The following is a 16,102-nucleotide window of genomic DNA, read 5'->3' on the forward strand; positions in this document are numbered from 1 at the left end:
TATATATATATATATATATATATATATATATATATATACATATACACACACATATATATATATATATATATATATATATACACACATACACACACACACAATTATTTAAATGTGTGTGTACCTTGACCTTCTCCCCTTTGATTTCCACGGTTTTAATCATGAAATCTACTCCGATAGTAGCCCCTTGTCCAGGTGGGAAAAGGCCCTGAAAACAAAAGCAGAAATATAAAGTCTGATACTCTAATACCCTGTAATTCAATAACTTCAAACACAGAAGCTCAGACTGATACAAACCTGAGTAAAGCGCCGGACAAGACATGTCTTCCCAACTCCAGCGTTTCCTATCAGAACTATTTTGAACAGGTAGTCATAATCTTCCATGCTCATGCTAAACTGTGAAAAATAAAAAAGGAACAAAGTAAATGCATTAACATTCAATTAACACCAAAACTATTGTGAAACTGGTGGAAAGGCCGGCATGCTCAGGGGATCACAGCTGGCATCTGACCTAAATAATGTGTTAAATATGCCTTGGGTCATATCCACAGAATGTCAATTTAAATTCAGATCTAGCCCATTTGCACAAATACACTGACAGCACCGGCAACTGTATGATACAAATAAATATCTATTTTCCAATTAAATCAATAGTCTCTGTTCATAAAGTCTCAGTTCAATAACATGTGTATTAATGTTTTGGTTACACCTCTCTAGGCTACTCGTACAAATCATGAAATAGGCCTACATGTTTTATTAAATTGTATTTTACAATCGATGCTCCATCACGAAAAACTCGAACACTGAGCAGACTCTGAAAACAGTATATAGTTACAAAAACAAAATGTTCCTATTTCACTTCTCTGCTGTTCTCCTCCCATTTTAACAGCATGTGGTGTGTGCACATTGTAGTTCTGCTTAGCGCAGTTTTTTGGGGGGCCGTGCACCACTTTGGGTGGATAATGGAGCCACGGCGGCTCGAGACACCGTTTGAGCGAATCATCCGCATTATGAAGCACAAATGTTGAGCTAATGGATCTCGGTGTCTCTTGTCAGCGTCAACACACAACACAGCGGCGTTTAAAATGCATGTAAACCAATTATATAAAAAAAAAATTTAATTATCTGCAGTAGCGTTACATTTGCTACGGTACCAGCACTGAGGGTCGGGCCTATACGTGCATGGAAACTAAATATGTCGTTGTTAGAAGGAAAAAAATTAACAATTTCAGAAATCAAGCTGCTGCTTGCAAGACGACGTGATGCATTAAATACCAACCTGGATACAATAAACCATATTTTAGGGTTTCGTTAAACTGATACCGCTTGCACATAGATTGCTCCCTGTGTCGCATTTCCTCCTCCGTCGTTTCACCTCGTTTTGTAAAATAAAGTAACATTGTAGCATTTTGCACGCACTCAAACTCAGCCGACGTTACATTTGTTCCTAACAATGCTTCATGTTCAGTCTGAGTTGACAGCCATTAAGGCGAAGCTAGCGAGAGTAGCAACAAGCAGCTATGCCGTGTGACTCTAGCCATTTTGGCACTATAGTCTGCAGATGCAGGAGAGAAAAAATCCAAGTGAGCCCTGAGAATGGAGTTTGGGAAGAGTTTTCACTTACCAGAAACACGGGGAGATCCCCGGACTTATCACTACTCGGTATGCATAGGTCACCTCATCAAACAGGCAAAGCCGCTGCTGGGCAGGGCATCGTTCCTCTGGCTGTTTCCTCAGCAGCGGTCTGTCTGTGTGAGGAGGAGGAGGAGGAGGACTGCACTCAATGATGTCATCAGCTCGCATGCAAAGTAACTCAGTACATCTACTCTATTACTGCACTTCAGCGCTATTCTGTGGAGCTGTAGCTTAAGTATTTCTGCGCTGTTAAATATTATGCTTTTACTTCACTGCATCGCATAGAGAAAACACTATTTTATTATGTAAAGTTTTGTCGGCTGTGCAGCCAGGATAAACTCTGCAGGGTGCTCGGCTCATAACTTGTTATATAACTTAGACCACAAAGATACAAAGATACACACGTTAAACACACACAGACATGAGGCAACGCTTTTGTAAAAGGGGGATTCTTCAACTGGTGCACTCTGGTTTCCGGTGTTTTGCAGCTTTTGTACGTTATCGTGAATGTTAGGACAACAGCCTGCTGGTAATAATAATACTGGTCCGGCTACAGTAACGTTACTGTTGACTGTTACTAGCTAAGCTAACTAACGTTTACAACATAAGCTAACGTTAGTAACGTTAGTGGTCCAGTCAACTGCTCGTGTCATGTAAATGTCCCTCTTAACGTATGTGGGTAAGAGTGTTATGTGGGTGTATTTTATGAGACAATCCAATCACAGTAATGTTATCGAAAAGTAATCTCCTCATTGCTAAATGTAAAGTCTTCTGGCGTTGGTTGCTAGGAAACAGAACAGGCGGACCTGAAGCGGCTCTCGTTTGTTTGTGCCCGGACGTCTTATTTGGTTGCGCAGCATGCCCTTGACTTCCTACGAGAGGTGATAGCCGAAAAGTAAACGCTGGGAGGTCACTTGAATATCTGAATTTGTTAGCATGGGGTTTGTTCCAGACCTCGGGAAGTCTCTCCCTCCTCCGTCCGTCGCCAACAGGAACTCTCTGTGGCTCGCAGGCGTCGGCTGGTGCTCTGCGATGCTCCATAATGCCATCAACCACAGGCCACCGATGAAGTCAGGTTAGCATGTTTGTTAGCTGTCTTCCACACTTCATCGTGTCTACGGTGTTTCACTTTCCTCTCAAGCGAATGCAACGTTTAATAAAAATCCTTAAAAACAACTGGTGCACAACAGAATGTCGACCTGGTGTTTGATAAAAGACAGTAACTTGTTATGACCCCTTTATTATGGTGCTGAAAGTCTACCTCTGGTCTCAAATGTCTAATCTAAATAATGTTCTATGATCATCAAATTTCAGCGCTTCCCTTTTAAAGACCCAAACTGTATATTGTCTACTTATTTTACTTTATTTCACTTGATGTCAGTACCAGGTGACTTGTTCCTTAGTTTGAAAAGTATAAGGTGCAAGCTTGAGGTTCCACATAAGCAAATAAAAGCTTGTATTTGTGTTTTCAGTGCAAAGTTCATATTATAGTATTGTCACATTATGTGCTTAAAATGCAATCATATCATCTGTCCTGTTTGCCTTTTTTAGGTGTTCACCGACAATTCCTATTGGCAACCATTGGTTGGTTCATCGGCTACCACCTTACAAAATATGAGAATTACACTTTCGCCAAACTTGATCGAGATATGAGCGAGTACATCAGACTCCACCCAGAGGAATTTGCAGCAAAGGGTAAGTGAATTATCAGTGCTTTAGTCCAACAGAAGACACAAGAACCCAACACTACAGCTGTCTTTAGGGTTAATGTTCCAGCACGTCTCTTGATATTTAGTTATTATACACATGGGAGGGATGTTATTTGATGAATATTTGTGGCATGATAGTTGTCAGGTGGTGTTTCATTAAACAGGGGAAACGATAGGTCAGAGGGGTTATCTGTACATTTATCGGTAGAAGCATGTAGTGCTCTGTATGGATACATTTTCTTATTCAGCATATTTTTATTTACCCTTTTCCTTCATGGTTTGTTGTTCTATTGCACATTTATTATATATATTACCATTATTAACAGTAATCCTATGCTGACAACAGACTGGGATTTTAGAACGTGGTCAATATGAGGGTATGAAGCCCCAAGCTGTGTAGTTTGTGCCCAGTTTATGTAGTGTTTGAAGAACAATACCACATTTGTAAGACTTTAGATAGAATTTTGGAACTTGGTGGCCCATGTATGTGTGTAACCTTTCTCTCCATTTCTTTTATCTCCCCAGAAAAAAAGACCTTCGCAGAGATCGTCGAGCCTTTCCATCCTGTGCGCTAAGTGTCGGCAGCTGGTGAGATGGAAGAGGGAGCGAGGAAACACTTGTAGACTACCACCTGTCTTGAGTGGTGTTTTTGTGAAATCTGTCATTTATTGTGAGAAGAGTAGTTGTGTAAATAAAAGAAATACCTGAATTCAACAATAAGCATGATGCGTTTGTGTGTTTGAACATAAAAGTAGAACACTGATCTCTTGTCTCATGATCATTTAATCAATCAACATTTTGACATATCTCCTAGACATAGTTTCCAAGGGACTATTACAGTTGTGAGGAGATAGAATTGATCATTATTGACAATGCATGTTCGTTCCATAGAAGCATTGGGTCACAGAATGTAAACACTTCTGACATTTGACATGTTCAGGTGACTTTGCTACATAAACAGCACTTTTACAAACACCGTATTTTTCTTTTGCTTGAAATCCACATATCTTACAACGCTTTCTAATTTGCCACTCCAATGATGTCCATATATTTCACAGTGAGGCTCTGAGTCTTCTTGGTGAGGTCATTCATCACAGAAAACAGTCCTATCAGGTGGAAGCGGAAGAGAGTTTCAGGATCCGTGTCCAGGAGTGGCTCCAGGGTCTTGTCGAGCGCTGCGTTGGTCTTGGCCGTGTGGTCGTCCAGGAGAACCAGGCTGCTCTCCGCCGTGGTTCTTATGGCCTTGAGCATCAGATAGTTGCTATACAGGTCTCTGCAGGACTCCTCTGTAGCTTCACAGTCCCACGCCTCGTCAGTGGGCACATCTCGCAGCAGGCTCGGCAGGAGAACGGTCTGCTCCATGTCACTGACAGCTGAGCTGTACCCTCTCAGAGCCAAGAGCAGGCTGTTCTTGTTGAATTTGGCATCGGCAGACTGCATGGTTTCAGTTGGATGTGGTCGGCTGCTCCTCGTGCTGTGGTGGCTTACAGTAGGGAAGCAGTGTGCAGCGCAAAGCCTCGAGAGCAGATGCTGGGCAATTTATACGAGGAGCATAGGTGGGTTGATCAGCGCGGTTATGTAATCGCATCACCTGATGCATTTCGGGATCTGAGTTTGCTTTGAGTGCTTTGTAAAGTCAAACTCTTATCTTTATTTGTTTTACACAACCTGCAATATCTCCGAGGTCATAATAATGTCTGACCAGTGTGTGCTAAAATGTACCCCTGTCAAATCATTAACCATGCAGACCATAATGTTTGAATGGCCTCAGTATGAAGTGGTAACATGGGTTTGTATGCATTAATCTAAGAGTAAATATGAGCTGAGGGAGGACACATTTAGACTAAACAAATATAACCTCACTGTTCATCTTAAAGGCCTGAACTACTTGTTCTTCTGTCTACTGTTTGCGCATAATATTGCTTTATAATGGCTCTAATATATTCATAATAATGAAGAAAGGGCCCAGGTGGGCCTGGGTGAAAACATTTGTTTCTAGGTCTGGTTCCCCTCCAAACTAAATTGGATAATAACGGTTCTTTCATGTGTGAGAAGAGCTCTGGGATTTTCCGCTCAAATGGAATTGAAAGCTCTGCAGACAGTCTGTGCCTTGGCCGACTAGTTCAGAAGAGGAGCCAAGCACCACCCTGAACACAAAATACCAGGTTGTGTCACATGAAAAGACACAGCTAATCACTTTTAGAATGTGGTAGTTGCTCTTGGATTCAGGTAGGATTGTAAATATACAGTATGTCCATGCAGTGACATACAGGAAGTTTGCACATTGAATTCAACTGATAATAATGAGCTGAGAAGAGTGATGGATTTGGCCAGAATAGATAGACTCCCTTAGTGACAAACCCTGTATTCTTTCAACAATCAGGTCTTAACAGATTTACCATCTCTGTGAACCATAAGTTGATATATTAATAAAATATATATACTTAGCTATTAAGCCTCAATGAGACACAGAAGGTGCCTGTAATGTGAGAGTTTAACTCCCAACCCTGTATCTGTCTCCTGCACACTTTTAAAGAAAGAAGAAAAGTACATGTTTTTTTTATTTTTCAAAAATGTATTGATTTTTAAGGCAACATTGTAACCTTAATTATTGTAAAATACAGTAAAACATAACATTGCACGTCAAATATTTTTACATTCAGTTACGACATCGATATTCAGTTACCATCCAGTTTTCAAACGAGCAACAGTGTAGTTCTCATGCAGATCTCACGTGAGCAATAACACAAAAAAAGAACAAGTGAGTGTTTTAGATTTTAACTTTAAACAGTGTTAATATGTAAACACCCATATGCTGTAATTATGTCATAGATGGCAGAAAATCACAAAGAGTTTGTCAGCCGTCTTCTTGTGACTGAGAGTTCTGCAAACCAAGAGTCCCATACAATGGTTCCGTGTCTTAATAAAGTAAGTCGAAGTCATTCACCGTGCTTTGCAGCGTCTACTGGAACCATGATGGGAACCTGAAAGCAGATCACCCGTCACTGAGACTCTCCAAACACATCCCCTTGTTAAAATGTTTTTAAACTTCACAGAACTGAAGGGCCGTCGTCCAAGAAGTGTGAGAGCACAAGCAGAGGGAAAAGGACAAATTATCCGCCTCCCTTGGGGGGGCGATGTACAGAGCGATCCTGTCTGCGTGGGACTGCTCAGTCAGTTCAGGCTCTTTACCAATCAAGCACATTCAATATTTCCTTCACACTGCTGCATTCTGAAAATCCTCCAAACACAATATCAGCTCTCCACACAGTCCGGCTCGCTGATCACGGATTCAGTTTTACGGCATTATTCTGTTGACCTCTAATAATGATTTCCAGAACGTTGGTAAGATCCATCATCTTGGCGAGCATATCCGTGATGTCGGGATGATCCCTGGCTCCACTGATGAACTCCTCCAGTGTCAGCTCACCTGAGGAGAAAGGACAGCAAGGGCGTCAACGCATTACAAACATTAGGGGATTATTATTGTAAAATGATCACATGTAAGGACATTTACTACTAGAGGGTTAATTAATGCCTCATATTCATGCAATATTTCACTGGGCCGGGCTGGTCATGGTGACTTTACTTCTAACCACGAACACTGACAATACATTTTTAACAATCACTACGTATGTCCATGGCTTGACAGTAAAATATCCCTTACCTTCTCCGTGGACATCAATCTTCTCATATACAAGAGTCACAATCTCTTCTGGAGGCACGTCGCAACATCTGGTGATATCTTGAATGGCCTGATAGAAGAGTTTACACAGTTAACTCTTAGTTAAATGGACTCTGGCAAAGGTCTATTATTTAAACAAAACACTCTGCCTTTCTTCAAACAGCTACTGAATGCATTTAATAAGTGAGTAGTAAGTTAAACTAATGGTAATTTAACTGTATAATGGAACTTTCACACATACTGATTCTGAAACGATGACTAGTCCTACGACCATGGCATTAAATGATTTGTGTGTATTAATAGAAAGGTGAAACGGTGAAAAGTTGTTGTGTACTCTGTGGGGTGATTACTGTATGCTTTCGTGACTGAATTAGGTTGTAGGCATGGCCAAATTTAGACTCGTGGTAAGATAAGAAGCCCACCTGGATTATGTGTCATGTCTAATTCATGGCCCGTTTCTCCTCTTTCAGAGCAGAGCTTCTGATGCTTTGCAATTCAAGAAACTTTGAGCTGCTCAGTTCCGTAGATCTGCAACACTCTAATTATGGAATATTCAGAGAAAATATACTGTACCTGGAATATAGTCTCCATTTCCTGCTTGTCAATTTTCCCATTTCCATCTTGATCAAAGAGCTTGAAGTACCACTTTAGTTTCTGGTTAATTTCTCCTTTCAGCAACAAACTTATTGCTGCAATGTATTCCACAAAGTCTATGTAGCCATCCTGCAAATGGACACATGAAAGACAGAGTTAGGGGGAAGGACTTTGAATCCACCTGCTACCAAATCAACATCAACATGAATTTCAATTAGGATTTTCAAAAGAAAAATTGTATCATTTGGCGTTTTATGATTCTACGCAAGGGCTATGGGGCTAATGCAATTCTGATGAAACGATAGCCGATATTAACAGACACAGTATTTTGTGTACGATTATGATTTTTGACCTTTCGTCCTAAGCTTTGTGAAAGACCCACAAAGTAGAGAAGAATCCAGAGGCCTCTGCACTCTCTGAACATTCCCTTTAAAATGTCATGCTGTTCACGTTAAACTATTCAAAATAATACAGGGAGCCTCTTATTTCCCACCGCATGGAATTCCTGATAAAAGTATTACTTTGTGCATCAGGATTTGCCCAAGCCACTGTCTCGTCAGTTGGCAAATTGTTACCGGGCTGACCAGACTTTAATGGGTGTCCCACAATCCATTTTTTTCCTGAACAGGGAAGAAGAGATCTGCTGCAGGTGTTTCCTTACCCCATCCATGTCAAAGGTGACGAAGATCTGGTCCACATAGCTGCTGGCCTCCTCTGTCATACCGGTCATTTGGAGAATTGTTTTGAGCTCAAAGAGCGTTATGAGTCCCGAAGGAGACTCCTTCATGAATTTGGTGTACCAGTGGTGCATATCCTCCTCCAAGATATCATCGAGGCTGTTGTGGGCGCCCATTATTCCTCAAGAGGTTTCGATTTGGACCACAACCCTGCAGAAAGCTAGAGGTGATGCAGAGGACAGTGTTCCTACAGAGCACCAGCAGCACTGAGGTCGGGTTGAAATCCCATGCAACGACCACCTTAATCTTTAAGTCTTGCCTCAGCCAAAAGCAGAGATAACCCTTTAATGGGATAATGCAGTCGTCTTAGGACATTGCATGTTATATGACTGAAGTGGGCTTAGTTACCAATATCCAAGGAGGTCGGACTCTTATGTGTAATAAGGGAAGCTTTCAGAGAAACACAGGGTTGAGTTGAAATGAAGACTTCAGTCATGGAGCTGTGGGACAACGTTTCATTTCATTTCTTTTTTCTATCTTTTATATATTCATTTGCTTTTTCTTTTTTGCAGTTTTACATTGCCATTTAGTGAGGTATTTTCATTCCGTTATTTTGCATTGTCACCTGCATAGCCACATGTCTTAATGCATGCAAATAAATAATCTAAAGGTCCACTCTCTAGGGTTGTCTCACACGTCTGGGATTCCTCAGGGAATTAACCGAGGGAATTCGTCCTCCTAACTCATCCTCTTTACACACATAAACAGACTAGGTGTTATTTATGAGCTACAAAACACATACTACGCTTCTTATGAAATATTACATCAAGTTATTTATACTCAATGATTGATATGGTCATACTGGGTATTTTACATAAAAGGAGAAACATGTATACGCATGTGCTTTCTTTTCCCAAAAGCTAATCAGACATTTTAAATTGTTTGCTTATTTGCATTAGAGGCCTGTCCTTTCTAGGGTCTTTTGTTGCCCTATTTTTAAAGATACAATGAACGAAAGCAGCATCCAAATTGAAGGAAGCAATAAGGTTATAATGCTGATAGCTCAATAATGATTAATAATGATATTAGGTCAGGGGTGAAAAGGCCAGACACTTAAGGAGCTTACATCATTGAGGGATGCTGCAGGAGAGCATATGTCCCATGTGTTTGGGACACACGAGATAGTGTGTCTATTATAAATATATAAATATATAAAAGTGTCTATTTTTCACTGAAATTAAAATTGAACACTCAAAGCATGTTGAACTTAAGTTTTCCTGGTGCGTCAACAAATTAGGAACAGTGTTAGCCAGAGGTCAGATGCACTCTGATGGATCTATTTCATTATCAGAAAGGAGAATGAGGCAGAAAAATGCATTAAAAATGACTTCATTGTTTACCTGCTCACTGACTGTGTTTCAGTCAGACCTCCAAGGTCAGCCTGAGCTGGTGTGTGGGTTTGTGTGTGTGTGTGTGTGTGTGTGTGTGTGTGTGTGTGTGTGTGTGTGTGTGTGTGTGTGTGTGTGTGTGTGTGTGTGTGTGTCTTTTGCAGGGTGGCTGGTTGTCAGCCTTGTTGTTGCTCTGGTATCTTATGAAGCACTAAAACAGTGCCTGGCTTTGAAATTGCGAGGAACCTATTATTTTTGAAGCGATTTTAATATATTTTCTGCTGCACAATTGCATTTTTTGAGGGGCTTAGGATGCTCAAAAATGCAAAAAAAAATTGGATTAGCTTCAGAACTGGCAAAAATTGCAAACTTCTATTGATCGGGCTCGGCTGTGGCCAGTGGGCTCCATAGCGCTCTGAAACGTAATTCCTTTGATGTTCACAAAATGTTTTCGCCCGACAGGAAGTTAGCCGTTACGTTAGCGTGTTGATTTTCATTCTACGATGTGTAAGGAGGCAAAGTGTTTCCGTTGAACGGCATCGATCTAGCGGCGGGACATTTTTATAGGTTATAGCTGTTGGAAGCCTGCCAGTACTGCAGATGTGCACAAGGGGCGAGGACCCATCCGTCCCTGCTTTAATATACTTTGTTGCTGTATGCACTTTATTGTAAAGCACATTGAGTGCAATTAAATGTTCTATAAAAATAAAATGGTCTTGCCTTGCCTTTTTTTTTTCTCTCAGTGACAAGAAGAAAAAAAAGTATTGTGCTTTAACAATCATCTTTGCCACTGACCCTAAAATAACAACATGATTACGGTTATCAAACAAGTAAGAAGTAACTCAAGCCTTATGATGAAAATCTGCTTTATGTACTATTTTTATAGAATAGATATGATCAGTGACAGACTTTGAGTCAATATAACAACTCTGCACACACAATGGATGAATACATGTTTAACCAGTACTGACCCATGGCTGATCTAGTGACTTTGCATGACCAACCTCAGAGGATCATGAGTTTGACAAAGGACAGGCAGTGGTGGTGTTTAAGCCAGGCTATCGAAGCTCACAAGGCTTATTATAGTTAATCTGGCTTCAGACGATTATTATTAGAAAGTGTTTACTTTAACAGAACAGAGATGGACACATGCAGAAACTCTTCTAAACTCTGAATACCTGCAAGCCGCTTAAGTCAATTCAAGTTGTCCATTTAAAATCAATGAATCCAGTCTAGTCTAATCTATTCTTCTTTATCCCAACATTTGCACTCTTTGAAGGTTTCATAGAGCAGGTGGCGTGATCTGGTTTTATGTACAGTAATAAACTGTCGAAATCTCTTGGATTCCACTGATGCACTGCTGTTTAAACTTGATCTTTTGACCAGCATGTGACTGTCATGCAGCCAGGACTGCACGTGTAAATACATCTCCCCTTCTGGAAAAGGTGACCCAGGGTCACAACATGCTCAGTAGCTCATTCTGAATACAATACTATTAGGACTTTATGTCATACACAATAATGTTTTCAAATTCTAATTGTGCTTTTTCTGAATAGCCAGTATTAGGTCCTCAATAAAACTCGACTGGTTCTCTGTGGGGTTAGATCTTTTTTATATGCAGTGCTGTCTGAATAATAATGTATTGCTATTCAAAACTCCAAAATGTATCTTCAAGTATCAATTCTATGTCAATGCTATATTTGTTTACACCATATCTAGATATATCTTCTTTTATTGAGTCCATTGTAGAAAAGATGACTCTGATTAGTTATACTGTAACTGAATGACTGTAATAACTCTAACTTTCAGCTCTGACAATTAAATGTATCTGTACAAATATTCTGTATTTTAGAAATAATAGGCCTTGTAAATGATATTACATGGTTATTTTATTCAAACCTTTACCAGGTGAGTTCTTCTTACCATAAAAATGACTCAAACTTAAGCTCTTTCCATGAAGTCTTGTACGGAGCACTATCAGCTGAGGGGACGCCTATAATAACCCTGTAGTGCATGTGAAGAATGTCTGTTTGTGACCAGATACTTTGCCACAAAACATTAATGACAGCTGTAATCTTATTAGAAGACTGACAAACTAATTTCTCCCTGGCAATGAATAACGTATCTATCTATCCATCTATCTATGTTGACATGATCACTGTGACGGTTCCCTATCTTGGTTACTTGTTTGTGTTCCTTTAAGGCAGCAGGTACCAGAGGTGGTGATCGCCCTAAGTGGAGGCACCTGGGCCCGGTGCGCTCCCTCTATAAAGCTATTTATAGAGGGAGCGCAGTTATTATTAGCATGCTTAGCCTTTACTTCCGAAATGGTCGCAGCAGCAGGCTCATTTCCCTGTGCAGTTCTCCGCAGTGTTTGTTGCTCTATAGGCAAATGTTCCACAGTTTTGGTTTGCAAATAATGTCTGATGTCGGGAAATAACGGCACAGATATGCAAATATAAACACATATATTTCTATTTTTTTTTTTTTTTAAACAATTTCAGGCACAGGTTTTGTACAAATGGTCATACATGATAGTCAGGGAATGAATATAAATAATTACAGCATTGACATTTACAGTTGCAGTTAAACAAGGCACAGTAATAAAGTCTCCAATGCAATATGGAAAAATGTATTTCATACACTCGATAAAACGCTTATTTTCTTTTGAGTGAGTGAAACCACTCAGTTAGACAATAGATGTCTATTTGGAGTCCCGAGAGGTCATGCACTGTTGATCGATTGAAATAAGAACAATCCTAAAAGCCTTTTACACAGAACGCACAATGGGATCAGACATATGACCTGCGGCTTTTGTGTAACTGTGGCCGCGTGGCTTCCTGTGGTAAAGACGCATCACAATGCAACATTTCTGCAGACCCGTGGGAGAATCACACAGGAGTCTGACACGAACAACCCCCTCACTGTAGGAGTGTCTCACTCCAGTGAGAAAGAAAGCGAGATACACAAGTTTTTCTAGAGTCTTAAAAACATGTTGAGGGAAACTGGAGCAATGTACATCTGCCCCGACTCATCTGCCTCCTGGTCGTATAGGAACTGTCTGAACACGTTGTACACCATCTCCCTGCTCAGGGTGAAGTTTCTCAGCTGATCCTGCTGCTCTTCAGGCATGACAAACGTCAGCTGGTAGCCAGCGATGACGACTGACCCGTTCCTGTGGTTAGAGTAAAACAGAAGTTCACACATTTTTACAAACCACAAAAGGCTAAATCATGTAGCAGAGGTGAAAATAAATGTAGTTCATAAACACTGCCTGTGAGTGTAATGTTTGTTCACCTGAAAGCCTGTATCTCAGCTTTGGAGAAGTATCGTCCCAGGGCAGGGGAGGATCTGTAGAGGTCGGCTAGCTGCGTGGGACAGAAACCCACATGCAGAGGCAAACAATTAGAGCGTAACCTTTTAGGCCGATACTAAACTACTGTCACTTAGGAGGGCTTTCAGTACCAGCAGCTATGAGCAGGGTTTTGTTATGCGAAGCTTGTGGAAAAACTGTCTCAGTTTAGAAGGTGTTTCTGGAAGTGATAGAAGTTACATTTTATATACTACACAGCTGTTATTGTGAGGTGTGGATGAAGTTGGCTATGCAGCTCTCTCATTTTAAAAAAACCCAAATAAACTTATATTATATAAATGTGATTACAGAGTAACTCTGGGTAAATGTTTTAATGAATCGGCATTGGAAGGAAATACACCTTTACATCTTTTTCAAATATGTTTGGTGCATTATCTTATGCTATTCATCATGTTCTTGTGTACATTACTTGTTAATGTAAAGCATATTGATTATTACTTGTAATGAATGTGCTATTTAATGTAAAAAAGATGGCCGTACCGTGCCTTAATAGCATAACTATTCCCTTCTACTATTACCATTAATTAACTGATGCATTAGCAAAATAAAGGAATAATGTTTGTCAGCGTATTCCAAAGTCCGTATGTTTGTTCCTATACAGTATACCGAGTTATGAATACAATCAATTCATTCATATTTATTAAGCACATTATTTGAAATACAGCTCATAATCGACACAAACCTTTTCTTGAAGGTCAGCAGCGAGTGCTTGGCTTTCATTGGATGAGAGCGTGGAAAGTTCCTCCGTGAAGACCCGATTGGGCAGTTGGAAGCTCCCATTGAAAGACCGAGGAACTGTAAACAACGAACTGTCAAAGTTCTCATCCCCATCCACATGGATCGCTGCTCAAAGAGGAAATTGGTCAAAGCGTTGGCACGTAATGTTATCATCAGCTTTGAATTGTTTTATACTTCTGAAAATGTTGATGTGTTCTTGCATGAGCATTTCAAAATAACTCACACTCTGGCCTTCAGCTGGCCATAACCGTGTAACGTTTGCACTCTACACTATGATAAATTGCCTTGGTAAAGCTCAAAGTACTTTATCAAACTTTGAAACCTGACCTTAACTTTGATTGTGCTGGTATTCTTTAATAAACGCAGCGTCATCTAACACACGCATCATGCAACCTTACCTGCACACACGGCCAGCGAGATCCCAATCACAGCACAGATGACGACAACGATACAGATGATGATCAGCAATAGTCTGACCCTCTCTCTGCTTATCCTCCACAGGGAGTTCATCTAAAAGCATAATGAAAATGCTTCGTCAATGGGGCCGCACCCCATGTGGGTTGAAATTTGATACTATTTGGTTGGATGGGAAAATAACTCAATGAATTATCACACGAGGCATGATAATAGAAAAGTTACTCTTCCTTTATTCCAGGTGTGGAAGGAAAAGCCTCAGAAACACAACACTTATTTTTAGTAAAAGTCTGCATAATTTTCGAGGACAGAATGTATTTCCCAGAGTCCTTTGAGCTTCTGTTGTATGGTCAGAGGGCACGGTCTCCCCGCTACTACTGGTAGGCTGACAAAAAGACACACCAGACATATACTTCCCTCCCTTTACTAGAAACGTCATCTATTCTAGGGGACAGTGTGTTGATTCGTTCACATCCAGAAGTGCGGACAATGAGTGACTAAGAGAAGTTGTTGCCACAGAAACGAGTGCTGCTTTCGTTTGTGTCTTTGACACAGAAATGGAAAATGCATGATAAACTGAATATATGTGTTATTCTAATATCTGGAACAGACTGTAAATCTGAACAAAGGAGCACAAGCTTTGATGGGAGCTCACCTGTCCAAAAAGCAACCCGTCTCTCTCCGTTGCAGCAGGGATCCTGGAGGCCCCACCATCTCCATTACCTGCTGCCATCTAGGAGCAGCCAATTATTGGGAAATAACGCTATGAAATGATAAACACCCCAATGGGATGTTTTGTGCAAAATGATGCCACTAAACATAAGTTTCCTCACAGTAAATAAAAGTAACAATACACACAGAAGTTATATTATCACAATTTTTTATTATAAGATATTACTAATACCACTACTATTACTACCACCACTACTACTATTATTATCACTCTTATTATAATCAGTCAGGCTAAACATGAACTCTCTTCTTTACCCCATCATTAACTCACCCGTTCATTAGGAGAATATGTTGCGCCATCGTTCCCATTCTCCCGGATGGCCTGCAGCTCAATGTCCATGCTGGGTTGTTTCCAACTCCCAAATAGGAGTTTTGTAATCCTAGCTAAAGTCCCAACCCGGAAGTGCCTATGAGCTATAACTTTAAATAATGAAACTGCGGGACAGTAAACGTCACATGTCCGGTGCAAAACTCCTCAAAAACAGGTCGCGAGTTTGCATTGTCTAAATGTATTATTTTTTCCTTTCCCCAGACGAAGCCATTCGTTTCTTCTGCTTCTTCTTCTCCTCGTTCTTTCCCAGCCAGGTGAGTTTCTTCCAAGTTTCGGTGCAGCTGACGTCGGAAGGCGTTGTCAAAAGAAACGGGGGTGGGAGGAACCGTTGGCAGTTATGGGACGACATGACACACATCCGACGTTCCTTGGAATTTAGGGACTGCATTACGATTCCCCACCGGCCTTTGTTTGGACAGTTATGAAGGAAATATAACGGAAACGGAGTGTATAAACACTCATTCGTACCGTAGGCAACTTTGCCTGTACGTATTTGAAATATGCACGCGGATTCATCAAGTTTTTTTCGCCCAGGTAAATGCTTCGATGACGTTATGATTTGTGTAACCAAATAAAAGCTGACGTATGAAGAGTCAACATGCCTGTTGGAGAATGTTGTCTTTCTCTTTCGACTTTGTCAACTGCAAGTCCTCAGTCAAGATGCCTTTGATGATAGTAATATTTTGATATATCTGAATTATGTTGAATATATTAAGGTAATTACAGAGGCCTAAAACACAAATCGGCCATACTTGTCAATTCAATTAAACAGGAAAGTCACAAACCTTTCACAGTGAGGGATAGATATAGAAATATATAGATATAGATA

General features: G+C 40.5%; 5 protein-coding genes across 6 annotated transcripts in view; 1 reads left to right on the plus strand and 4 right to left on the minus strand.

Moving 5' to 3' along the window:
- rab30 (RAB30, member RAS oncogene family) overlaps window positions 1-1,756 on the minus strand; it is a 14,064-nt gene extending 12,308 nt beyond the window's left edge. Inside the window, exons 1-3 of the mRNA XM_031863560.1 lie at window positions 1,622-1,756; window positions 295-393; window positions 122-205 (exon numbers count right to left, since the gene is read on the minus strand). Coding sequence (XP_031719420.1) covers window positions 122-205; window positions 295-387 — 177 coding nt within the window. The 5' untranslated portion in view covers window positions 388-393; window positions 1,622-1,756. The remainder of the gene's footprint in view (window positions 1-121; window positions 206-294; window positions 394-1,621) is intronic.
- A 709-nt stretch (window positions 1,757-2,465) lies between these two features.
- On the plus strand, window positions 2,466-4,055 carry ndufc2 (NADH:ubiquinone oxidoreductase subunit C2). The gene is made up of 3 exons (XM_031863562.1): window positions 2,466-2,707; window positions 3,184-3,327; window positions 3,867-4,055. Exons 1-3 carry the CDS (start codon window positions 2,569-2,571, stop codon window positions 3,914-3,916), a joined length of 333 nt encoding a protein of 110 aa, XP_031719422.1. The 5' UTR covers window positions 2,466-2,568; the 3' UTR covers window positions 3,917-4,055.
- Window positions 4,056-4,106: 51 nt separating this feature from the next.
- thrsp (thyroid hormone responsive) lies at window positions 4,107-4,850 on the minus strand. Its single transcript, XM_031863561.1, has one exon. The coding sequence runs from the start codon at window positions 4,779-4,781 to the stop codon at window positions 4,362-4,364; it is 420 nt and encodes a 139-aa protein (XP_031719421.1). The 5' UTR covers window positions 4,782-4,850; the 3' UTR covers window positions 4,107-4,361.
- Window positions 4,851-6,625: 1,775 nt separating this feature from the next.
- On the minus strand, window positions 6,626-8,473 carry guca1c (guanylate cyclase activator 1C). The gene is made up of 4 exons (XM_031863427.1): window positions 8,282-8,473; window positions 7,600-7,749; window positions 7,009-7,096; window positions 6,626-6,771 (listed from the first exon to the last, which is right to left on the minus strand). The coding sequence occupies exons 1-4, from the start codon at window positions 8,471-8,473 to the stop codon at window positions 6,626-6,628; spliced, it is 576 nt and encodes a 191-aa protein (XP_031719287.1).
- Window positions 8,474-12,138: 3,665 nt separating this feature from the next.
- c15h3orf52 (chromosome 15 C3orf52 homolog) lies at window positions 12,139-16,070 on the minus strand. 2 transcript variants are annotated; one of them, XM_031863661.1, is made up of 6 exons: window positions 15,214-16,070; window positions 14,866-14,943; window positions 14,195-14,306; window positions 13,741-13,853; window positions 12,983-13,053; window positions 12,139-12,860 (listed from the first exon to the last, which is right to left on the minus strand). In XM_031863661.1, the coding sequence occupies exons 1-6, from the start codon at window positions 15,280-15,282 to the stop codon at window positions 12,662-12,664; spliced, it is 642 nt and encodes a 213-aa protein (XP_031719521.1). In that variant the 5' UTR covers window positions 15,283-16,070; the 3' UTR covers window positions 12,139-12,661. The 2 variants fall into 2 exon arrangements, with proteins under 2 accessions (XP_031719521.1, XP_031719520.1); XM_031863660.1 differs by having other exon boundaries at window positions 13,741-13,901.
- Between the last annotated feature and the right edge of the window lie 32 nt (window positions 16,071-16,102).

This window comes from Anarrhichthys ocellatus, unplaced genomic scaffold, assembly GCF_004355925.1.
Source record: "Anarrhichthys ocellatus isolate YVR2014 unplaced genomic scaffold, GSC_Weel_1.0 scaffold29, whole genome shotgun sequence".
NCBI classification, from domain to species: Eukaryota; Metazoa; Chordata; class Actinopteri; order Perciformes; family Anarhichadidae; genus Anarrhichthys; species Anarrhichthys ocellatus.

Bases quoted from the DNA above. Each gene is read 5' to 3' on its own strand.
- thrsp (XM_031863561.1), bottom strand. From the start codon at position 4,781: ATGCAGTCTGCCGATGCCAAATTCAACAAGAACAGCCTGCTCTTGGCT.
- ndufc2 (XM_031863562.1), top strand. From the start codon at position 2,569: ATGGGGTTTGTTCCAGACCTCGGGAAGTCTCTCCCTCCTCCGTCCGTC. The intron at 2,708-3,183 runs GTTAGCATGTTT...TGCCTTTTTTAG, and splicing joins CAGGCCACCGATGAAGTCAG to GTGTTCACCGACAATTCCTA. The intron at 3,328-3,866 runs GTAAGTGAATTA...TTATCTCCCCAG, and splicing joins AGAGGAATTTGCAGCAAAGG to AAAAAAAGACCTTCGCAGAG.
- c15h3orf52 (XM_031863660.1), bottom strand. From the start codon at position 15,282: ATGGACATTGAGCTGCAGGCCATCCGGGAGAATGGGAACGATGGCGCA. The intron at 14,944-15,213 runs GTGAGTTAATGA...GGCTGCTCCTAG, and splicing joins CATATTCTCCTAATGAACGG to ATGGCAGCAGGTAATGGAGA. The intron at 14,307-14,865 runs GTGAGCTCCCAT...TTATGCTTTTAG, and splicing joins ACGGGTTGCTTTTTGGACAG to ATGAACTCCCTGTGGAGGAT.
- guca1c (XM_031863427.1), bottom strand. From the start codon at position 8,473: ATGGGCGCCCACAACAGCCTCGATGATATCTTGGAGGAGGATATGCAC. The intron at 7,750-8,281 runs GTAAGGAAACAC...GTCCATTTGCAG, and splicing joins TCACCTTTGACATGGATGGG to GATGGCTACATAGACTTTGT. The intron at 7,097-7,599 runs GTACAGTATATT...CTCTTCTATCAG, and splicing joins AAATGGAGACTATATTCCAG to GCCATTCAAGATATCACCAG.